Source organism: Passer montanus, unplaced genomic scaffold (assembly GCF_014805655.1).
Source record: "Passer montanus isolate IOZ18808 unplaced genomic scaffold, ASM1480565v1 scaffold11, whole genome shotgun sequence".
In the NCBI taxonomy this organism is placed as follows: Eukaryota; Metazoa; Chordata; class Aves; order Passeriformes; family Passeridae; genus Passer; species Passer montanus.
Genome location: NW_024357613.1, coordinates 17,008,906 through 17,034,754, shown reverse-complemented (window position 1 = coordinate 17,034,754; position 25,849 = coordinate 17,008,906). Strand labels below are relative to the sequence as shown.

Sequence of the window (25,849 nt, the reverse complement as noted above, 5' to 3'; positions counted from 1 at the left end):
GTTTAATCCAGGAAGATGTGAAGAGCTTGTTTCAAGCAGATTCTGAGTGTAGCATGGTCAGTTCCTAATCAAATTGCTTGAAAGATTAAGCCATTCTTTTTCTTCTGTTTTAGGTTATAAACCAAACTATACTGCTTGCAATGGCATAATAGCTCAAATAAAAGCTGGGGAAGGTAACTGTATTGGGTAAATGTTGCTCCAAGCAGCAGGGAGGTAAAGTCAGTCCTCACAGTTTCTCAACAAGCTTCCACATTTGCTGCTGTAGCCGCTGCAGTGAAACAGCTTTGCCATGCACTAATCTTTGCATTACACTTGAGGACTAAGCCTTTGGATGGACATTCTCCTTTCTTGAAATCTGTGCAAAAACCTAATATACTATATATATATATATATATATATATATATTTGTATGTCTTTTTCCTTGGCATTGCCAGTTTGGTTTTTTTTCTGCAAGAAAGAAGAGAGAAAAATTTCTGCAATAATTCTAATAATATTTTTTAGAATTGTTTATTTTGTTGAAAATGTTGGACAGCAATCACTGTGCCTTTGATTAGTTTACTGCGGGAAGGAAACATAGTCCTCTGGGGTTTTTTTCCTTAATTCTCTGAGCCTAAATCTGTTTTTTCTCTGAGGGTAAAATCAGCCTCAGTGGATCTAATTCTATTGCTATATTCACAAAAGTGATACTAATATTGGGCCTAGGGGTGAGTTTATCACAAGGAATTAGGTTTTGTGGTGTTTTTCTCAGTTCTCTGAACATTCTGATTAAACTTTTAACAGTGCACTTCCCTGTATCACCTTAGTGAGAAAAAAAATTAGTACAGTATAAGTTGCAGTAAAAATATCTATGATCCATCAGAAGTAACTTAGGGAATGCATTTTTTTCTTTCAATGTCATATGTACTTTTAGACAGTATAAATTTCAGAGGGACCTTTCAAATGGTGACATTGTCAGAAGGGTGGGCTTCAGCTCAAGTCTTGAATATTTTATTAGCATACATGTAATTGCCTGAAGGCACACTAGGCACTGTGTTCTGTTGCATAAAATGAGAACATCTCCTGACATTTGGAATATCCTAAAGATTCTTAAACATCTACGTGGCATTGATAGCTCTGACTCACGATCTCTAGGAGTCTTTCCGTCTTCCAGTGCAGTAGCTGGAGGCTGAAAATACAAAAGGTATGATGCTAGCAACAGAATTGCATCTCCATGGGTAAGCTCACCATGCAGACTTGATCATACATATTCAGTTAGCCAGAAGATCAATTTGGTTCACCTGAAAGTCTACTTCAAGGGTGGAAGCTGTCTAAAATAAGCAATCTAGCACCATTTGAGAAACCCTGGGATACCCCAGTCCTTAAGCTTGGCACTAGCAGGTGAGTTGTCCACCCCAATAATGAGCTCTGATCTTGTCCCTGTCTAACAATTTGGAATACATTTATAGTACCTGAGGCACAGATGATTTATTTACCATGCATTTGTTGCCATTTAAGCATGATATCTGGAGCATGCCTCTATTTTCTGATCTCAGCTGTATAATTCAAAATCTTGGTGGTTTATTTACAAATTATCTGTCTGACATGTGTCTTGCTGACATTACACAGAATATCCCTAAATTGAAATCTAAATAGATAAGAAAAATTCTGCCCCAAGGTATATCTTTCATAGAGTCATGTTTGATCTACCTGCCAAAAAATCCTTTGATTTAAGAAAATGGCCTGGAGGAATATTTTAAGTCTATATCTAATTTGAGACATCATGCTTAGTAATAATAGCAATAGTCAGACATACATTTGCAGTAAAGATGTCTGCTTATGAATGATTCAAAGTTTTTACAGTGAATAGAGAGACCCTTTAATGCTTTTACATTGGCACAATGTTTAAGATAACAGGTGGAAGAAGCTAAGCAGATTTATCAAAGATAAACGTGTCAACAGATATTAAATACAAAGATACTGTGCCTGGCACTGGAAGGTTCTGTGCTGCACTAAAGGAGTATTCCATATGCTTCCCTGATTCTCATACTCTCATCTGTATTGCTCTGGCTGAAAGCTTTCAGACAGAAAGGGAAGATGGACTTTGGCTAGGACATGCCATTGTTCTTATGAAAAACAGTTAATTTCCTAATTCCTAACTTAAAATCTAAAACTTATTAAACATACTTCATCCTAAAAATACCTGCTCAGAGCACCATAACCAGCTAACCAAGCTGCTGATGTCTTTGTGGGAGCTGCCTAAAGGTGAACCCTCCACCTCATATTTCAAATATATAAGAGTAAAACACAGTTAATATATGACTTAAAAATAATTGAATTGCACTACAGTTTAATTGGTGGCAATAAAGAGCAAAATGAAGAGTGAAGGTTACCTGAATAATTGGTGATTCCCATGTTTTTGTACACACAGAACATGATACCTATTAATTAGAGTATTTTTTCTGTAGCAAAAATATATTCCTTGGCAAAAGTATTACACTTTATTTTAAGAAGCAGATCTATAAGTCATCAAATTATTATTTGCATCAGTAATATAATAATAATATGTGAGATATCAGGAATTTTTGATATGTCAAATTGCTAAGTAAGCCAGTTGAGGGTTTCCTCAGTCTTCTGTGAAGGAACTCACCAGTGAGTCTCCTCCTTTAGGATACACTTTTCCTTTTTTTCTGGAAAAGCTTTATACTTGGTTGTGCTGAATAAATATTTAAAGAATTCTAATTTCTTTAGATTTAGAATTATGGAGAATGTGAAAATAGTTTTTAATTGTCATTTAGCTGTTTTGCATCTCAGTATGGGGGAAAATCCTAATATGTCCAGGGCTGGAATGGATTTCTTCCCTGGAGGACTAAGGCTTTTTGAATGAGTTGAGGGAGCAAGAATGTCTGCTAGAACAGGAACAGGTAAATGAATAATGCTGAGTTGAACCCTGCCAGATCATGGATTATGTCAGTGACCTTTGCATAGCCAAGAGCTGCTCAGCCTGGGCCACTTCCAGCCTTGGAGACAAGCAAAGCAGCTGCTGTCTTTTAAATAAGAGAGCAGGATAATTACTGATGTTAAGCAGCCTGTGATTTAAAGGTTTGCTAGATCAGATTTTATACATAGGCGCCAGAAGACCATCTACCTACCCAATTTTAGGTAGGGTCCTTCGCAGGCAAGGGGAAGGAAATGTGGTGACTCTCTTTTGAATGCCAAACAAGGAATAAGTATGTTGTCTTCAAAATTGCTACATATGTTATATGTGCATAAAATGTTAGGCAGTAAATGGGGTTTGATGCTGATTTTGTCATAACATTCAATGTGTTTTTGAAAATATGAAAACTGGGCGTTAATCCATGCAGAAGATGAAATGAAGAAGTCTTCTTGAATAAGAGAAAGTTCATGCTTCCTGTGGACAATCCCAACATGCTTTTTTCTCCCACTTTAGCAGAGAAGAGAATTCCAAATATATGTCTGAAATCTTTATTCCACTCCATAAAAGCTAGCTTAGAGGAAAGGAGGTGATTTGCATATAAATTTGCAGGTTTTGTGTGGGACTGAGATTTTCCTGGGAAGTTGGGTGGGCAACTGAAAGATGCTGTGTCAGCAGCACGCATTTGTTTGTGGATGCTGGAAGGAGAGCTTTCACTGGAAGTGGTATTTGTTAGAGTGTCCATCTGCAGTGCTACTTAGATATTTGCTACACTGCCTGGAAGAGAGAGCAATACACTGAGAATAATTTTTCAAGGTCAGTAATTGCCAGATACTACATTTTTTCCTCATCTTTTTAAGGTAGGATTTTTGATTTTTTTTTTTTTAAGAAGCATAGGTGTATGTTATAGTAGTTGAACTCCCATCTCATCACATTCATTGGGTTTTCTAGATATGTTTTTCCAGATATTTTCTCCCACACCAGACCCAAACCTTTGTTTTAAATCTCATGCTCCCCTGGATGGGTGGGAGAGAGAATTTTTGACTGGCAGCTATTCTGTTGACCTGCCTCTAAGATAACAAGTGGACCACAAAATGGGTTCTGATGAAACACACCATCTTTTCAAAGAGGCTTAGGTCAAAGGAGGGCTTGGATGCTTGACTCCTCCTGTGCAGTAAAATTGTGTCTGACATCTGTTTAATACAACTACATGGAGCTTAGAAGTGAAGGGCAAGCCTGAGGATTCCAGCTGATGGAAACCTGCTGCCAATGCAGTGTGTGTGCTCGTGTAGTTTATTAATCTTGTCTGTTGTTATTACCTTTTTATCTGGATCCTGTTAACTTAAGATTTGTATGTAACTCATGGAAAAGATATTTTTTTGTTTTCTTTGTTCGCATGAGAAGTCTGTTGGCGTAAGTCTTCAAAGGCATTAAGTCAGTAGCATCATGGAAATTTGGCTATGTTTTGAGCACTTGAGCAGCTATAAAAATTAGACTAGGTTATTTTAACAGGCTATTGTTCCATAATCTATCTCATCTTTCTTTCTAAGTTTTTTTTCCTTTTTTCTTTTTATAACTTTCAAGTCATTTGAAGCTACTTAGCTTTTATTCCAAAGTTCAGTAAACGCTGTTACTTAGTCTGTAAGACTTTGTAATTTCAACATTATATATCCACTAGATAAGTCAGCAGAACATAGAAACACAATCCAAACAGTGGAGACCTTTGTATATGAAAGAGTACCACTCTTTAACAAAAGAATTCTCAGAAATGTTTTTTGTTAGAGTGAAATGAAAGAATTAAATATGCTTATGCAACAGAGAACAAAAACAGTAGAAAAAAATTGATTTGACCCTCTATTTCTTTTATTGCTCTGATTCAGTTACCCTTGATTGTTTATTTCCTGCTGCATGATCTTTTGCTGTGGACTCTTGGCAAGTGTTCTATTGTCACTTATTCTTTACATTTCCTCTCTTGACCCTCCTGATGGGAATAGGCAGTTACATGTCCTAACACAAAGCTATGACCAGCACTCATTCATGCTCCCAGAATGCTCTGCAGTGAGATTCACTGCAGAATCTCACTACATTCATGCTGAATATCCTTACAATATTTCCTCTGCAAGACTTCCATTCTCATCTTGCTATCATTTTGGGGACAAAGCCTTGCTTTTATCTCTTATTATCAAAAACACTCTTTGCTTGTGCAATGTGGAAAATCATTTTGTTATCATTTGCAATACTTGAAGATAATTTCAATTGTTTTGGGGTTTGTTGCTGTTACACCATGCTATGTAAGAAACACCTTAGTACTCATTTACTGAATTCCATTTTATGTTATCCTTAACTAAGCCTCTGTTATATTTTGTGTCATTATTCCCAGTATTATACAACATAAAATGCTACCTTTAGTTTCTTTTGTCTTCAAGGCTGTCTTAACAAGAGCGTGGCCTAAAGATTTCTTGACTTGTCAAGGTTTTCAAAGTGCAAAATGAAGGTTGGGTTGGTTTTTTTCACAGCCCATGCAGGGGCTCTGTATATATAATGCTATTCCCTGCAATCCGTCTCCAGCTCTGTAGCATCAAGTGTCTCTTCACTGGGAACTCCTCTCAGGGTGACACTCAGGTCTGGGAAATGAAGCCAATGGTCTCTCACCCGCACTGTTAATAAGAGAAGCCTGCAAGATAGAAAATTAATTGGAGAAAACATGGATTTGATGTCCTGAAATAATGTGGAGTTGTAATTGGCTCTTAATCTCATGTCTAAGCCTCCATCCAAGATTGGGAAATGAAGCCAATGGTCTCTCACCCGCACTGTTAATAAGAGAAGCCTGCAAGATAGAAAATTAATTGGAGAAAACATGGATTTGATGTCCTGAAATAATGTGGAGTTGTAATTGGCTCTTAATCTCATGTCTAAGCCTGTGATACTCCATCCAAGACTGTGCTTCCTGTATACTGAACACTTTCCAGACATGCTTAAGGAACTACAACTTGCCACCTAAATATTACAGTCTAAAGTCTCTTTTCTCTGATTTAATGCTGGAAAATGCATTTTTTAGCAATGGGAAGATATTTTAAGCTGCACAGTTCATTTCAATCACTCTTCTTAGAGGTGATTCTTCTTAGCAGTCAGTTGGTTTTAACCATTATCAGCAATGTATCACTAATTTTGTTTCAAAATAGTGTGTTATACAAGTGAATATTCTTATTAAACTGTAGTCAGACCATGTTGTCATTCATAGAACCAATATTTGAAATCCTCTATATGTCTTTCAGGGCAAAAATAATAAAACTATTATCACATTTCTTAGGCTAAATTTTGAAGGAAGACTGTAGAAGGTGCAAAATCTGAGGAACATCTAAAACATCTCACTGAATACATATTTCCACACTTGCAGCTAAACACCCTTAGAAAGTGTTCCCTCAGGTCTAAGCATTTTTGCAGCCATTGCAACAGAAAGCTGAATCTTGGTTTCAGTCTTGATTTTTGCGCTGTTTCCATGCACGCATTTCTTTGACTTCAAGGCTTGTCTTTCGTTGTTGACCCTTGCGTGCAAAAATACTTACTATTTCAAATTTTAGAGGTTTCTAAAAAGAGCTGGAAGATTTACTAAGAAAGTAGTTTCCCTTCATAAACAAAACTGATTAATGCTGTTCTGTATTACTGCTTCTGATGTAATTCTCAGCACTGTAGCAGGGAGGGAGATGCTGGCTGAAACAGTGTCCTCAGCATCTTCCTAAGACATTTAGTCATTGATTATCAAGGTGTGTGATATGTAATCATTTATTTCTTTTGGATTCACTTCTATTAATATATTTCCAAGGACCAACAGTAGTGAGAAATGGCTTCTCTGTATTTTCATAGTCCACTGGTATCATAATTGACCTAATTGACACTTTAAGCCCTGGAATTTGCTGATTATGATGCACAGCTTTTCCTAAATTTCCCATTTCACTGAAATTTTCAGGCTTTCATAGTGTTTATTAAAGATATTCAGTTATTTTTTAAAAACTTGCTTTTCCTTAGGCCCACAAAGAATATCTGTTTGTGTGGTGACAAAGATAAAAATAATATTCTTCCATAAGAGATCCTTAGAGAATGTTATTTTAAATATTGTGTGGTAAGTTGCACTTTGAAGTTACACCTTCAAAATCTCAGATGTAAGTCAGCAGGAGCTTTTGTGGACATTTACAAAGAATATCTGTTTGTGTGGTGACAAAGATAAAAATAATATTCTTCCATAAGAGATCCTTAGAGAAGTTTATTTTAAATATTGTGTGGTAAGTTGGACTCTTACACCTTCAAAATCTCAAATGTAAGTCAGCAGGAGCTTTTGTGGACACTCGTGAGCTAGTTTTTATGCAGTCAACCTGGGAATATGAGAGTAGTGTAATGGTGCCAGGCTGGAGCACAAGCATGAATTACACAGCCTGTTTGGAAAGCTGGGTGAATAATGGGCCAGCTAGCCTGAGCTAACCTCTGTGCTGCTTTGGCTGCATTTTGTCAGAACTCAAGTTAGCTCATTTAAAGCTGACCCTGTCAGGCTGACACACCCTGTGGTCTCACTGTGTCCTCGCACCTTTTGGTGCAGTGAAGACCCATCTTTGCTATAGCTTACTGCAGCTGATACATGTTTCTCAACCAGATTTGTTATGAAAAAAGCAGCTGATTCAGGAAGTCTTAACCTCATTAATGTTGACAGCAAAACTCTTGCTAATTCTGTCAGGGATGGAATGCCACCCCACAAACGTGAGAATTGCTCATTTCTGCATCTCTTAAAAAGTACCCTTTTTGTGTATCAAGGAAAACTTCTCTATATTGCAGTGGCAGTCAGGAAGGGATCTGCTTATGTTAAGCATTTTCCTTACTAAGCCAATGGGACTGAAAAAATACATTTCTATGGCCTTGTTGCTAAGGAAAATAATCTCAGAATAATGGGTTTCTGTCTGAGAAACTGAAATCATATTAATTGAGATATTTTCACAGTTAAATGTTCAAGAACTTGGTACGAACTCTGCTCTGTGACTGTTACTCAAAACAGGCCAATTGCTTTAGTCAAAAGTGCACACATCCAGTTGTTGATTAGTTACAACACGAAGACTGATGGCTTGTTTATCCAAATGTTACAAATTCTCTGGTTTTCAGTTTTCCTTTTGCGGTAGCTGTTGCCTCTGCTATATAAATGTGGTTACCAAAATGTGGTATCTATATAAATGAGGGAGAGAGCCTGTGGTGATACAGATGCAAAATATGCAAACAACTTCGGCTAAACATAGCTTTACCATAGTTTTGTTATATAAATGTCAACTTAAAATTAAATGTTATGGAAACATTTCTTTTATCTTTATGGACTCTACCAGCTGCACAGTTTTCTCAAGTACAGTTTACATTTATGATGTTGTTTAAATCTATCGCATACATTCAACATGCACAGAAGAATTTTTTAAAAGCAAGCTGTTTGCATTTGTGCAGTAATTACCCAAGGTCCAGCTTTAGTCTTCCATATTCAAGACAAGTTTCTGCTGACTCTAGGGGGACCAGGAGTCACTGAAGCTGCGAGCAGCAATTTGATTTTTCCAGAGATTAATGAGCTGAAGACTTTTTATATTTGTTTGTTGAGGAACTGTGGTATCCTGGGGTGCATTAGGAAGAGCATTGCCAACAGGTCGAATGAGGTAAACCTGCCCATCTACTCAGCTCTAGTGAGCCAAATCTGGAGTTCTGTGTCCGGTTTGGGGCTACTCAGGACACAGGAGATAGGGAGCTCCTGGAGCAGGGACTGGAGCATCTCTCTTATAAGGAAAGTCTGAGAGAGTTGAGCCTGTTCAGCCTTGAGAAGAGTTGACTGAGAGGGGCCCTCATCCATGTCTGTCACTATCTGAAGGGAGGGTGCCAAGAGCAGGTTTCCAGGCTCTTCTTGGTCATGCCAAGCAACAGGACAAGAGGCAATGGGTAATAACTTACCACCTGAATATGAAGAAGAACTTCTTTATTGTGTGAGTGACTGACACCAGAACAGATTTCCCAGGGAGGATGTGAAGTCTCCCTCACTGGAGATATTTAGGTACCTTCTGGACACATTCCTCTGCCACATGCTCTGGGATGACTCTGAGCAGGGAGGTGGGACCAGACGACCCACTGTGGTCCCTTCCAACTTGACCCATTCTGTGATACTGCGACCCACACTGTATCTTGATTTTACAAATCATGGGCAGATTACACAATATATTTGCCAGTTAGAGATTTTTTTCCCCTGGGTGTTTTGGAATGCTATTCCAAATACTCCATTTTAACCCCATTTTTCATCCAGATTTTACAAATCATGGGCAGATTACACAATATATTTGCCAGTTAGAGATTTTTTTCCCCCTTGGATGTTTTGTAATGCTATTCCAAATGCTCCATTTTAGCCCCATTTTTCATCCGTACGTCTGATATGAAACTTACCTAGGAGCTGCAATAATAAAAAAAGGCAGTTTTGAAATTAAGTTGTGTGGTCCCAGCCAGCTCCTCTGTATCAGGCAGGTTATAAACATATTTTGAAACAGCAGTGTCTCATTATGTAAGAACAATATGCTATGGTCCTGTGGTGCAAAGCAGAAATGTTAGGTACTGTACACGCAGTTAAAGCACTTGAGTGGCTCAGCCTCATAGTGTAGCTGTCTGCACAAAACAGATCTGGTCATGAAGCTACAGAAGCTGGCAGATGGAGATTATTCCAGACATGTCACCTCACGGTGAGTCATGGAAAATAGATACCAGCATTCATTAATGCTGCAAACCTGCTTGGCCTGACATGGGCTGGGTTCAGTGGTCATTGGATTAGAATTTGGAAATCAGAGCTCGCTTCTGTTTGTAACTTCCCTAGTTCCTGAAAAATTATTTCTTCAGTAGCAGCACATAATAAGGATTTAAAAAGCCAAGATGCAAACAGATTAAATTAACAGGAATGGTGATTGACAGCCACTCAGAATGCCACACAGAGGTGGCAACAGGGCAGTTCTAAGGAGTAGGTTCAGGTGAACAAATGAAAATATACATGTTCATAGTGCTGTTTCTTAGATTTTGTAAAGCATTCACAGTTTGAATGCATGCTAAAAGTTTCCAGAACTGAGATTAATAACATGATAGCAGCAGAGTCATTCAGATTCTCAGTCTGAGGTTCAGGAAGCCCCTGAGCCGCAGCCTGCTGGTAAAGAACCTGCTTGTCTCCTCCACAGTATTCCTTTCATATCTGCTACCAGCCACTACTGAGGGCTGGACAGGCTTTGGTCTGTGGTGGAACAGACAGTGAAATGGCAAAGAACTTCATAGCAAACTTTATGCCATGAGAAAGCAGACTCATATGGACTTGAATTACCAAGCTGACTTTTCTTTTTTAAAATCTGGAAAAATCAAATTATTTAGAGAAACTTTCAAATGTTTCATTTATCTGTCACCTGATCCCCATTCAGCCAGCCACAGACTTCCTGAAGCAACTGGCAAAAGCAACTGAGTGGGACAGTTTGGAGTTTTTTTGTTTGGTCTGTGAAGAAAAATCAGTCAAAAACTTTTAGTTCCCCTCTCCCCTTTCCTCTGAAGCAAAAAGCTGCATTTTACTTCTTGTTAAGTGCTAGAGATGAAATTTAGAGTTAAGAAAAGGTCTTCCTGCAGATCAAATCGTCAGGGACTCAGTAGGTATCTTTGCTTTTCTCTACAAGCAGGCCAAGATCTGCCTGCATAGCCCTTTTTATATGATGCCTGCAGCTGCAGGGCCTTGTGGATGGGCTGTGCTCTTCCCATGTCCCAAAAACATGGAAAAGGTCAGTCACATGAAACACTGCAGTCACTTGCACTCTTCAGAAGCCTGGCTAAGTGAACTCCTGGTCACACCCAGTCATAAGCTCCAAGAATTATGTGAATATTCATTTTTTGTAAGTAATTCTCTCTGATGGTCTACATTTGTGCAAAAGCCTTCCAGCCACCCTGGTTGTGCTTGCATTACAGCACACTGGCTGAAGGCTGAAGTAGCCTTTTTGTCTTCAAACAGATCCTGTATTTCTCTCATTGCAAATCTTCATTCTTCTCCTAAACTCAAAAAAGCTGATAAGGTGGGCAGGTGTAGCAGGACCTACTGGACACACCTAGAAGAAACACATTGAAAGACATCACACATCTGCTAAAGAGATGATAAATACGTTTCCAAATGAAAGTGCTGCACTGCTGGACATTCAAACCTCTGCCTGGGCATTTAATCACTGCACTGAGCCTCAAAAGTGCTCCACATTCAAATGAGTACTGCTAAGTATGGCAGCTCAAAACAGCTGCTCAGGGCTTCTGTGTCTGAAGATACCAGCTAATTGCTGGAAAATCCAATTTTGGATTTTTGGTAACTCCTTCAGTGCTGGTAAAGAAATAATAATTTATATAATGAATATATCCTTAACATGCATCCTTTTTTACTTCATTGGCACATGTTTGGTGATATTTCGTGTCTTTTCAGTAAGTTGAAATAAAACTCTCTGACAAGATAAGAGGAATATGAACAAGTAAGTCAGGTTACAACAAAGTAAACCCATGTCTATCTTTATAGCAAAGACAGTGGCTTAGCTTTGTTCTTGCCTGGGTTGCAGGAAAAATAACCAGCAAAATAACAGGAAAGAAAGTGCTAAGAATAGAAATGCAAGTAATGAGAATACTGCTGAGAACTGTGAAGTTATTTTGAGTTCAGGGGTCTTGATATTGAGAGTAGATCACCTTTAAGGTGCCTTTCAACCCAAACCATTCTATGATTCTGTGATTCTGCCATTCTGTGAGTCTGCCATTCTGTGATTCAGTGATGAATGTTAATTTTACAACTAGAAGAAACAAACTCAGTGAGGTTATTGGGATAAGGATGAATAGCTATGAGAGAATAGCACCAGAAGGATGAGAATGCAGACTATCCCATCATCCCAGCTCATGAAGACAACTTGTTTTTAACACAGTAGATTGAGTGATGCAGTCTGGTGAGCTGGTAAAAAAAATAACAAAACTGCTTGATGATTAGACTTTGAGGAGTAATGTGATGTTATGTAAGAATTGGAACTACATGTTAAGAAAAAAAATGTAACTGAGCAGGCAGTCAGGTGTTGTAGCAGGCTGTCCAGAGAGGTCACAGCCTCCTTCCCTGCAGACGCTCACCACTCGACTGGACACGACCTTGAGCAAGCTGATGTAATTGAACTTGCTTTCTGCAGGGCTAGACAAGATAACTGCTGCAGGTCCCTTCCAGCCAATGTAGGACTGTGATTTTTATGAATTTCCTTTGTAAAAGAAGTCTGTGTAACTATTGTTTCATTAGGGATTAATATGCTGATTCTAACAGACAGGTTATTGGCTATTTATTTGCCTGTGATTGTCTGAGTTCAGTGATGCTGTGGGCATACTAAAAAGCTATTTATTTCATACAGTTTTATGGGAAGGTTTGACTAAATGATCTTCTGTTGCTTTGGTTGATTTGGTTACTTTTTCATCTGTGTGCTCTCATATGAATGGATGCTACATTATTTTTCAGTTAAATCAAGATACCCAGTCCTGTTCAACATTCATTCTATAAAGCTACATAAATAAATGTTCATAATGGATCACAAAACGTGAAAAGAGCAGAATTTGTTTTTTGCACATAAATACATAAAATGGTTTTGGCTCACCCTGCATCCACTCTTCCACTTGTCAGGCTATCTGAGGAATTAGGAGACAGGCAGACATGCATCTCTGTTGGAAAGAGAAAAACAGTGCTCTCACTACAAGGAGGTGCAGTCAGCTGGTGTATCTCAATTAAGAACAATTCCTGGCTGTGCTGGAAGGGCTTACATAGCTTAAATCACTCCTAGCCTAGGAAGGACAAATTGTCAATTCTACCAAACTTCTCCTGTGCACTTCATTTTATATTTTAGAGAAAGTTATAAATTTAGACTCTCAGAGGCTCACAATTTGCAAGAGCTCTTCATTGCCTACCCTGTACTGATTTTTAATGTGAACCTTTACGAGTTGTAGGAGGCAAAATTACCATGTATCTCAGCTTCACATTGTTAATATAGGAAAACAACACTGCTGTGTCTTATGTTGGAGTTGTCTGGACTGAGTACACTGAAGAGAGTATTATGCTGTGTTGGGAGTCAGAGAGGTGTTCCTTTGGCTCTCAAAGAACCTGGAGTCATTCTTAGCTGAAATATACCAACTAACTGGACCTCCTTGTACTGACAGAGGTGTTTTTCTCCTTCTAGCAGAGATGCATGTCTGTCTGTTCCCCAGTTTTGGGGAGTTACAATTGTGTTTACTAGTATGGTCCATGCAACTACTGAAGGCTAACACTGTATATGGAAGCTCCAAGAAACTGACTTCATCTGTGTGGTTAACAAGGGGATCTCCAGGGCTTCTTCTCCAGCCTTGGAAGCATGCAGTGTTCAGCAGTATGTACTCACAGTCATCTCTGATCAAACTGTGCACATGGAATCACAGAATCATAGAATGGGTTGGGTTGGAACTGACCTTTAAAGATCACTGAGTCCAATACACCAGCTGCAGGCTGGGACACCTGCAACTAGATCAGATTACTTAAAGCCCCATCCAGCCTGGCCTTAAGCACTCAGATAAGTGCTTACAGGATCATCCTGTGTGAAAAGAACCTGATCTGCTAAAATAAAATTTGTATAAGACTATTTCTGTGCCTGCAATATGTCTGATAAATGCGAACTTGTTTCACACAAATTTCTGAGCAGAACAATTTTGGCAAAGAGTGAAAGCCACTGCAAGATAAAATGTTGGAAAGTAAAAGCACCCTCATGTGTTGTTTCAAACAGGCAAGCAGCAGCTTTAATATGTTTAAGATCAAAGGGCAAGTTTTTCCCCATATGGAACAAAAGTGATCACTTTGTGTATTTAACATTCTGCATAAGCGCAACACTTGTTCCAGAACCTTTGCAATTCAGAATTTAATAAAACAACTAATTATTGAAACGGAAACATTATTGTTGCCAAAGCAGCGCACGGGCACAGGTTTGGCCCATGGAAGCCAGAGGTGTGAGCAGCAGCCTGACAGACCCCCCAGCAGAGGTGGGCACACGAGGCGCTGCCCTCCCACACTGCAGGCACTGCTGGTGCCCTGCAGCCCCACCTTGCAGGGACCTCAGAACATCTTGTTTGGTGCATGGAAGAAATTATGTAACACTCTTTCCATCTGGAGTGATTACGAGATAAAAGACCCTGAAAAATAGAGTAAATGAGTCACGTCGTTGGGCTTTGACTATAGAGACTGAGACAGAATAAAGGCTTATTGTGAAAAGTGTTACATCTTGCCTTTAGGTCTCAAGACCTAAACAGCACTGCAAGTTTTCTGTTCTCAAAGTAGTGTGTGATACAAAGCCATAAGCTGTTTGTTGTACCCTCTCCAGCAAGACCTTGCAAAGTGCTTGACAAAGTGTGTTTCTGCTCTTTGCTTTTAAACACAAAGAAACTTAGGCATATGAGAAAATAGGTGGACACCCCACTGCCCCCTCAGTTTTGAAACTTTGTGCTTCTTTCCTGTCAATATTATATGGATGAGCATAGAGAGGAGATAAGTGTTGCTGTAAGTAAGTCAAACTCATGAAATTTTCATTGTCATTTGAACCTTGCAAGATGGGGTTCTTCTTCTGCAGTCTCACATGCTTCTGCCATCAGGGTCTGGTCTGTTAGTACTGCTGCCTAACAACAAGAAAGGGCACTTCAGATTCCAGAAAGTGCAGGACTTATTTAGATTAAGGAAGACAAGACTAATGGTGTGGTATAAAACTGAACACCCTTGAGCTAAAGTGCCATGATTGATTCTTAGAAGTAAGTTTAATACTAACAGTGCATTATCTTAGAAAAATATTCTGTGTTCCATTTATATCCTTGTTTACTACTGGGAGAAAACTATAGGAAATTAACAGGATTTTCTCTGTTCTGGTGATATTTATGAGTCAGCTCATAATTCCCAACTCAAGCCATGCTTCCACTGAAGTCAACTGTAAGGTTTCAACAAAAACCAAAACCCAGCTATTAGTTGCTAGGAGTAAATAAAGTTAGAGAAAGAAGATGTAGAGCCTGTTATATTGAAGAACGTTTTAAATGGTAATTCTTGATAAAATTATGGCATATTTCTGCCAAATTTAATGAGCCCTGGCATTTGTGGCTGCTTTGATTTCTGTTGCAGCTCTGAGGGACATTGGGGCTATAAGGTAGCCTGGACTTGTAAATACTGTTATGCTTACCACTTTTTTTTTAATTCCATCATGAATATATGGGTTTTTTCAGGATAGACTTGCTCTTGCCTCCTCATTCTCCTTTTTAACACTCCACAATGAAGTGTTCAAAAATACTATTCTGTATTTCAGTGTATTAAATATGATAAATCATTCCTGTCTTAATCAGCTTCCTGAACTGAAGCAACATAAAGTGATCAGATAAATTAGTATCTCTGATTTTTTATCACTTTGTACCATTTCTCCCACAGCCACCACAGGCTGATGTAACAATGTGGTATAATACACCTCAAAGTTCTGATGTTTCTACTTAAAATATTTTTTTTATTTAAAAAGAAATCTTTTTAAAAGTGTGCTTTATTTTCTTATCTACTATTCTGGTTAACATTGAGATAACCACATTTAATGACAGCAAATAAATTGGAATCCGCATAGAAAGCCAAGTATCCCATAGATTCTTCATCTATATCACAAACTTGAGCATTGCTGCCAGAACAACCATGCTATTTTGCAGCCTGGAAAGCTATTATTGGAGAACTTGTGGGTACTTCTTTGTTCACGTGTCTGGAAGGATAAAAAATTGTAGAAGTAGCCAAGGGTTGCTAAGATGCCTTCTTGAGAGATATGGTGAAAAGAAATCCCATTTGCTCACGTACCACAGTACAGTATCTTTGTATGACTGCCTTTGAGTGTCCTTTCCCCTGAAAAACTCCCTAATTGTCAATGTTGTTGACTATATCTCAGTGAAAAGCAAATGTAAAGCCAAAGCAAAATCCAGTATATAATATAGTACAGGAGAAAAATAAGAGAAATTAGGAAATTGATTTTTGTTCCAGAGCTCTTCAATAGGATGAAATACTTTAGGTGAAAAGCTACAGCTGACTTGAGTGATTCCCACAGTATCAACCTCTTATAATCAAGTTGGGCTAATTGTCTTAATCCCAAGTTTTTATTAAAATATGTCAATCAGGTACCTGAATTTGAATGATTAAATTTTCAATAGATTTTGTCTTTACCTTTGCTTAAGATGTAAAACAGTATTGAAATCACAGAATCAAAGAATATTCTGAGTTGGGTGGTATCCACAGGGGTCATTAAAGTCCAGCTTCTGGCCCTGCACAGGACAGCCCCAAGAATCACACCATGTGTCCTGAGAGCATTGTTCAAACGCTTCTAGAACTCTGGCAGGCTAGTGCTGTGATATATCCTCAGGATGTGAAATATCCTCACCGCAAATTACAGCGGATTTGCTAAATAGGCTTGTTTGATACTGTTTTTTCAACACAATGGCTTGACATCCAGACCTATCTGTAGTAAAATATGTACAGGAAAGTGCAGATAAAAATTCCATCCAGATACATGGTAACTCCCAGGCCAGACCCAGGAACTGTCTAGGAAAGATTTACCCAGGCCAAAATCATTCCAATGGCAGCCCTCAGCATTTAATGGTGTGGACCACCATCAGCCGTTGGGAGGGTCATTCCTTTTCACATTACTCAGGGATCCAGCTGAATCACAGTGAATGGGATTAACTCCAGAGGATAGGGTAAGCAGGCTATTTTTCTCCCAACACAGTGTATTTCCTTCTTAGTTTTATCTGCCAGAGCCAGTGTTGGCACCGTTGGCCACCGATGGTCGATTACACAATGAAGGTAACCATGTCTGGCCCTGCTGCAGTAAATCACACCTTGTCTTTGCACTCTGAGCACCAAGCAAACAGGCAGCCCTTGTGGCATAAAAAATACCCAGCAGTCCTACAATCTTTCTGTTCTTTTAAGTTTGCTCTGTTACTTAAAAAAACCCCAACCAATGGTAGTGGCAATATTTTTATCTTAAATCCAAAAACCCAAAAACCTGATTTTTTTAGTGGATTATGCTGGTGATTACAGAACACATTTCTTTCTTGCACATCTATACATTTCTTATATTAAGAATTATTTTTGTCATTAGCAAGACATCTAAGTACAGTATGCTAGCAAGCACTTTTACAGAAAAAGGTTATTTGAGTACTTCCCTTTGCACTAGGCTGTGAAAAAGGTTAGAAAAAATAAACTAAAATAGAAAAATTACTTTAAAGAAAAGGTTATATATTGGTCTTCATTTCCGCAGCTTCATATTGTAATTCTTTAAATTTTCTCTATTTCATTATAATAAAGTTTTTCTCTTAATTTTGTATATTTTTTTTAAAAATTATATAAATTCCGAAACCTGTGCTCAGTGTTAAAGACAACACAGTTTCTATTCCTATTGTAAATTAATTTTCTTGTGAAGTATCTGTGGTCAAGCAAAGGTCGCTGTGTAAGCTACCAGACTTGTCACTGGGTGTTGGAGCAATGTGATGCAAAAGAAAAAACCTACAGAGTTGTCTAAGTACAGATTTGATTTACTAAATAAGCATTCATATCTGAAAATGTTGGTCTACAAAAAGACCTATGCTTTGAGAGTGATAACAGGAGCATTTTGTTGTTTTCCACAGATTTGAGGCAAATCAGTATAATGCTTCCCAATCATTAAAGTAGTTAAAATCTGGAGGAGCACATGCTTTATTCTTCATTTTCTTTTATCTCCTGTTGAAGCAAATGAAAATGGAAAATATCTAGGTCAAAAGTATCTCTGAACATTAAGAAAAAGCATTTCTTGTTTTCTTTTCTTTTCTTTTGAGTGAATGTGCTTGCTCAAGGAAGTATGATGCCTCCTTTTTTAAAACCCTGGAGAAACTTGCCTTGATGTTTTATTTTTGTCTATGATGGAATGGATTATTAAATGTTCATTTTTATTTGTGCCCCATTAGTACCTGAGCTATTTAATTTGCTTTGTTTTGATATCATCTACTGTTATAGCCTCTTCATTGTTTTGTCAATAGAAGCCAAATACAATCACTTAACAGACTGCTAAAAAAATTATTCCTTAAAAATATGCCAGAAAAGAACAATTTAGGCTGACAACACTTTTTTTCACACTGGAAATGTAAACTGTTTCATTCTTTATAAACTGTTCTAAATTTTAGAGAATGTAAATATCCCATATTGGAATGAAAAATATTTTAAAAGCAAAATTATCCATCGCAGCCTGACAAAAATCACCTTTCTAAAAAAGTTCCTTCAGCAGTATGGTCAGTTCTTTAAAAAGTCAGACATTAAATTCTGTTCAAATTTCTGTATTTCTGAAAAAAAAAGTAGCAGTTAACCCAAATAATGAATATATAAAAGGACAGGTTTGCGGCAATACTTTTTTTTATCATCTCAAAAATTATTTGTTAAGTTTCCTATCTAGTTTATTTTCCCTTTCTAAGACTGTGAGGTCTTTATACTCTACCTCTCCCTGACCAAGGCTGTACTATTTCTGGGTAGAAGGCAGTGCAGTAACAAGCCCTCAACATGCTACACTCTTCCACTTGAAGAAAAGGTTGAAGTGCAAGTAATTTTAAAGGAAGTCTACAGAAGAAATTTATGAGCTTTTTCTATGGAAGAACGCTTATTCTCCATGCAGCTTTTGTCAAACATTCTTAACAAATTGTAATAACCTTTGTCATATCTCATTTTCCTGCATAAACAAGTCACACTGAAACTATAAATGATGGAAAATTTAATCCACATGGCTTGCACTATCAAAACTGTTAAACTGTATTCTTTTCCACCATGTCAGCAGTGCATTATCTGTTTTATAGGAATGTTGAAAAGATTACTTTTTAAGGGAGATACTGCAGGACCTGTGTAAATGTCCATCTCACGCCTGCATTAGATGACGTTTTCATTTTCAGTTCTTCCTGAAGCTAGGGAATGTTTCAGTGTTTCTTTTTCCATAAGCTTTCAGAGAGGGCATTCCCACCCAGCTCTGATAACTGTTCAGAGGCACCAGGAAGGGCCCAGAGGCTGGGGGTGCTCACAGGTTTGTGCTGCCTTCCTGCCTTGAGCAGTCACGTCTGCTCTGGGATGGAAGCTGGTGCACCAGCTCTCAGCTCAACAACATGCATAATTCCTCCTCTGTGGGAACTTGGTGCCTTGAAAATTGTGTTTATGTATAAAAGTAACTCCTGGCCCAGGAGATGCTGTTTTTTCTTCTGTCTTCCCCAGCAGCTGCATGAGATACTGAGTCTGTAAATTCTCCCTTTCACACATCAAGACGCTTGAGAGTGCTGATAACATCTAGCCAAGGCACATCTGTCTTTTTGCTTTTTGTGAGAATTGTTCACCAAAATTAATAGTCCCCATGAAAGTGTAAAAGTGCTATGGAAGACTGTCTCTCCTTCCTTTTTTATTAGGGTTTTCTCTGGGTATTTTATGCATTTATCTAAAACTGTAATGTATCTATTGGTGATATCCATCCAGTATAATCTTCAGCATATGTATTTATCTGAAGCCTCACACAGATTTTTATGCATTCCAGGATTAAAAATAATGTAAAGGCAGCACTTGGGTACTCAACTCAGCAAGATCCTGATCACTGTCAAGAAAGCATGGTCACTGCCCCGGCTGTGGAAAGAATTACTTATGGAGGGGGTCAAATAACTTCTTTGAAGACTCAGACCTCATGAATGCACACAACTTCCTTTAAATTTGCAAGTAACTGGATAAGTATGCCAGGGAGAAAAGTAACAACTACTTTTTGGTTGTAGTTAGAGTTAGCAAAAGCTTTCAAACATTTTCTACCTTCCATACAAAATCCAGGATAATGGCACTGCCAACAGTTTGCAAACAGTTTTGGTCATAATCCTGAGTGCCCTTACCTGTATGAGGATTAAATCAGACCTCAAATAATACTAGAAAATAACTCTGGTGGCCTAATTGCTTAATTATGCCACTTTAACAGTGATTTTTTTTATTATTTACAGGAGAGGCCACAAAAGTTTGCAGATGTTTAACTTTTGATTATTTTAATTTTAGCAGTAAGTTACGCAGCAAAATTGCTTTTAAAGATCTTCCCAGGGTGCATTTTTTCTTCTCATGATACTCTTTGAGTAATGTTTTAACAACTGCTTTAAGCTGAACATCCTCTTCCATATGAACAGATCTTAAATCAAACAGTAGTAAAATTCTGCTGAAAATTATATAAATGGAGAATTGGTAGGTCCTAATTAACCAATTAGAAAAGTTTATGAGAGGCAGATTGATTAAATATCAAAGCTTCTGACTTATATTATCTTTCATAAACTGGCTTTTCTCCAATTAGTATATGCTTTCAGGAGCAGGGGAATAAGATGAAAGGATCTGCAACAAAACTGATTACTGCTGAAACAAAATGGAAGTTACTGCTTTTCATAAAATACAAGGCTATGGCAGTACTTGAATAATTTTATGGGAAGTTGCTGCCTAAGGCATATGTTTTACTGTCTGATACTGAATGCATGAGGAAAAAACCATCTGGTTTTTTCAGCCTGAACAATTACATGATCCAGATTGAATCACTAGAGGCCAAATATAATTGCTCTGTGTTTTGCTTTTTACTACTCTCTACCTACAGCAGCATGGTCTTGTACAACATGTATCATAGCACACAGTTCAAATGATGGCATGGGAAAATACTTTTTCTTCTATTGAGAGTTATCAAATTACTATCCAGGGTTTAATGCAATCATCTACACTTCACCAGTCACTGGAGAAATAATTCACAATGAGAAAGAACAATTTCTGATAAACTTTGACCACTGTGATGTTTGACTTTAGGGATTTCTTTTTGCTGGGCAGATCCTCATTTAACATTCAGCCAGGTGAAAGTTGTTGCTGCAGCCTTCATGCCTTCAGCTCCAGCTGGGAAAAAGGAGAGGTGCTTTTCTTTGCATGGCCTGAGTAAACAGATTGCACTAAAATCATAGCAAGTGAATCCTTACTATTAGTTTACTTTGGGGGAAAAGCACTTCAGTGATATATAAACTATGGAAAAGATTCCACTTTTGTTTCTAGTGTTGTGTTTTACAGCACCTAAATGTATGCTTTTCATTTTGCCAGAATAGTAGGACTGGGTTTCTCCCCTCCATAAAATTGCTTACAGTTTAATTTTAGACATAATGTACTGAGTGGCACTAAAAGAAGTATTCAGTGCTGAAGGGAGGAATAAGGGACTGGGGGCAATATTTGAATATGTGGGTGGATAAATACAAACATTTTTCTTTTGTTCTTTAATAATAATAAAAATAGTAGTAGTAATGATGATGCTCTATGCCTTTTCTGGAAAAGTTGTGAGTTTCTGGAAAAACTGAGCAAAATCTACAGAATTTTGGAAAAATTTCTTTCCAAGGCTATTTTTGTGTATTGCTGTGAGGATTGTTTCTGCTTTTCATGGATAAACTGCAGAACTATGTCAACCAGGTGCTAATCCACACTGCACCTGGCTTTCCTGAATATTTGCTTTTATTTTGATTAATACACTGCTTAACTGTACTCATTCCCTCTCCTGACTCATTTTTCCCATCTATTGTGAATAAACACCTCACAGTGATATTCTAAATCATAGTCCTGACAGACTATGGAAAGCAAGTGGGGGGTAAATGGACGATGGTTTTGTGTAAGATTGGGCTGTTACTTAAAAGGATCAGGTTTATTCCACATGTAAAGACTTTCTGGGTAGCCTTAGGCAAGTCCCTTACCTTTACTGTGCCATGGTCTCCAACTGTGATATGGCAACAAGAAACTTTATTTTTTCCTGCTGTGTCTGTTTTCCATAATTGTGCTATAAGAAATCTCTTCCAAAAAAACCCTGGTATTGTGTGTTTGGATAAGACCCAGTACAACTGGGCCTCCAATTTAGTTGGTATTACAGGAATAAAATCAAACAAATTTTTAATACCTAAACACAAAGGAAGTAAGCAAATGTCATTTTAATTGATTCAGATCTAAAGAAATTCAGCAAAAGGAAATTACATTCTTTTACTGTAAATTCTTAGTCACTTAATTTTATTTTGCCCTCCATGCAAGCCTTAATGAGAAGAAACCGCATTTATGCCTATGTCAGTAGGATGTAATTATAGGGGGATTGCATCTGAAGGCTGTAGCAGCTGAAACTACCAGTAATGTTCTATGAGATTTTTCCATTTTTATAAAGTGAAGTGATGGGGAGAAAAATTGCTCACAAGGTGGATTTTTGTCACTTATCATAGAATTACAGAATCATAGAAAAAGAGAAACACAGAATGGTTTGGAGTTGGAAGGGATGTTAAGATCATCCAGTTCCAACCCCCCTGCCATGTGCAGAGAATCTTTCACAGGTTGCTCAGAGCACCGTCCAACCTGACCTTGAACACATCCAGGAATGGGGCATCCACAAGTTCTCTGGGAAACCTGTTCCAGTGCACCCTCACAGTAAAGAATTTCCTCCTAGTATGTAACCTATATCTTACATCCTTCAGTTTGAGGACTTGCCCCTTGTCCTATCACTACATGCCCTTGTGAGAAGCCCCTCTCCAGCTTTCCTGCAGGCCCCATTAAGGTAATGGAAGGCTGATCTAAGGTAGGTTTCCTGGAGCCTTCACTTCTGAGGGGACTGGAGCAAGGGAACATTGATTCTCTCAGCATGTCTTCACAGGTGGACTGGTCCAGCATTGTGATCAGTTTGGTGGCTCTCCTCTGGCAGATGTCCCAACAGGTCAATGTCTTTCTTGTGCTGAGGGCCCCAGGGTGGGATGCAGCACTCCAGGTGCAGTCTCACAGGAGCAGAGAGGGAGAATCACCTTCCTCACCTTCTGGCCACTCTTCTTTTGATGCAGCCCAGGATGTGGTTGACTTTCTGGGCTGTGAGCATGCATTGCCAAGTCATCCTGAACTTTTTGTCCAGAAATATCCCCAAGTCTTTCTCCCCGGGGCTGCTTTTGATCCACTGTCTGCCCAGCCTGTACTTGTGCCTGAGATTGCATGAGTCTTTATCAAATTGCAGGGCACCCCTGAGACAGGGAATCATTGGCATCTCACTCCATTGATTCAGAATGCTGAACAATTGCTTTATTAGACTATATTATATTACATTACACTATACTATATTAAAGAGTACTATACTACAAAGAATAATAAAGAAAACTCATTACTGTCTCCCGACAGTCAGGCACAGCTTTGAGTGATTGGTTAATTAATATTAAAAAAAAAACATCACTAGAATCTAATTAGGAAGTCCCTCCAGGTAAACAATCTTCCTAACATGTTCCACCTGTGCAAAAACAACAGGAGCAGCAAGTAGAGATAAGAATTGTTTTTCTCCTCTCTGTGCTTCTCCAGGCAAAACCCTGAGAGAGAGTTATATCTCTCTGTTCAGAGAATGTGAATGCCACAAGTCTTGATTGAGTTTTTTATTAAATGAAGTATATGTTGATCTTCACCTTTCTCTAGTCTAGAAGATAAGACTTGCCAATGGTGTATGTCAAATTTGCACTTTACCCTCCTGGATACTATTTTATTTACAGTCCTTAAGAGAATTTATATGCAAGCTCCTATCATATTTGATTTTCAGAGTAGAACTTCTGCCCAGCAGTTAAGAGATATGCTACAAAATATGCCTCCAAAGTCTTATTGCATTGCAGATAGAGATTTTTTCTACTAGAAATTCTGAAGACTAGAATTATATTTTTAGGTAATATATTGGATATTTTATATCACTCCTGTATTACCTCACTATGGAAAGTCTGTATGGGAAAAAGTAATCATAGCTCCTGAAGCTCAAGTGTATGCAGATGCAATAATATATTAATGTTATATCCAGTAGTTAGAAACACAGAAGTATGTAGGTTGAAAAAAGCTTCTCTGAGTCTTCCAGTCCAACCTCCTGCTCAAATCAGAGCTCACTTCAAAGTCAGACCATGGCCTTTTCCAGCCAAGTTCTGCAATCTTTGGGGTCAGAGGTTTCACAGTGTGGTGCATTGACCCTGGCAGGACACTGGGTGCCCACCAAAGCCTCCCTATCATTCCCCTTCCTTAGCTGGATGGAGGAGAGAAAGTGTAAGGAAAGGCTCACGTGTCAAGATAAGGTCAGGGAGGGATATGTATCTGAATTAATTACAATATCTATCCATGTGGGTTAGAACATCAGTTAATGAGTCCCAGCAATTCAGACAAAAGTCAAAGGCCTGCTCTTTGTTGGTTGTCTCAATGTGCAGCATGACTGATAAGTGTTTTAAGAATGAATTTAGCAAAGCATTAGTAGAATCAATTATTACTGGGTGCTGATTAGTCAGTTCATAATACTGTGGGTAAAAGTGAACCTCATTTCTGATCCAGTTCACAGATGGTTTCCCTAGCACAGTGGTATTGTTGGTGAAGCAGTACAAGGGGAAAGGATAATCCTTACCACCAACAGTATATGTGTCAGAGCAATACCAGTTCTGCTGGCTCGGATCTGCAAACATGTGCTGTGACAGCTAAGGGTTGGACGTGGGATATGCAAGAATTTCTGGAGTGATACCATTTGTTTGGATCTTCCTCACAAAAAGATTTAGCTTTCTTTGCCTGTGTGTTTCATCAGTACCATGAAATATACAGGCTCATGCAAACTCAGAATTGTGCTCATGTTTTCCTGAATGTTTCCTTGGCTTGTGGCTTGTGTAATTGTTTTAAGTTATTAACTGGATTGTATGATAGTAAGTTTGTTCCCAGAATGGAGCCTGTTCATTGAGGACAGTGATGCCATAGCTCTGCCTCTCACTTCAGGCAGTTTGAACTCTGTTGAAGTCTGTTGCTCAGAAAGAGATTGTTTCGGATGGACAGAGAGATGCAATATGTAACTTAGCTCTTTGGTAAGCTTATGCAGCAGGGGTTTGTGGTCAGTTGAGGGATAAATGATTTTTCAGACCTGGGAAGCAACCCTCCCACTGGAGATCTCTCTTTAAAGACGCTTATATTATCTGGATTGCATAAAGGTACAGGATTTTGATACATAAAGTAACATCTGTGGATATTGGGTCATTTTCCCAAGAAGATTCTACTACTGAATTCTAGCAGTGCTGCTTAAACATATAGATTTAATAACAGGTTATTATTCTAATATGTGTTTAATGTGTTTATATTCTAAATAGTGTTTAATGAACTAAATTAAGTGCTAGCTGTATTCCCCTCTACTAATGAAGACTGTACAGAGAGTCAGTCTTCTGTTAATGTCGGTGAAGTACAATCAATATAGATACTGGGTCAGGGTACTGTAAAATATTAACAATTATTAATATTCTTTCTTTTTCAGTTTTCTCCTTGTGTTTGGTTGCTTGATTTTGTCCGTGTTTTCTACTATTCCTGAACACACAAAACTTGCCTCTGGTTGTCTCTTCATTTTGGTAAGTGAAAATTCTAAATACAAGACAGTTTTACAGATACTATAGTATACATTCAAATCCTCTCCCTCACTATGGAGGATGTAATACAATACAATAACTGAGCATTTAGAAAAAAAAATCAGACTTTTCCTCAGAATGATGAAAAAATTATAAAATAGAGGATTTTCCACCATCTTTTTATTTAAAACAGGTCAGATGGTAAGAGAGTGTTAATGAAGTATGGTAGTGCATCCCCTTCTTTGCTTGAGAACTGCTGTGGTTTATAACAGATAGATTTTCTACCACAGTTTGGCAGTGACTGAGCATGAAAGACCTTTGATATTGCTGCTGTCATTTATAAAGTCAGTATGTAGTAAGAGGCACTTAAAATAGGAATTAATTTTGGTATCTTAGATACGGATTTGGGCTAACTATTGGTAGATACTGACATTTTAGTACCAGTTGCTGCAG

At 38.1% G+C, this 25,849-nt stretch overlaps 1 protein-coding gene across 5 annotated transcripts in view; it reads left to right on the top strand.

The window, feature by feature from the left end:
* The window catches only part of KCNQ5 (potassium voltage-gated channel subfamily Q member 5), a 284,582-nt gene that overhangs the window by 172,059 nt on the left and 86,674 nt on the right, over positions 1–25,849 (top strand). For all 5 annotated transcript variants that reach the window (XM_039730331.1, XM_039730324.1, XM_039730317.1 and 2 more), the window contains one exon: positions 25,309–25,399. In XM_039730331.1, the coding sequence (XP_039586265.1) occupies positions 25,309–25,399 (91 nt within the window). The remainder of the gene's footprint in view (positions 1–25,308; positions 25,400–25,849) is intronic.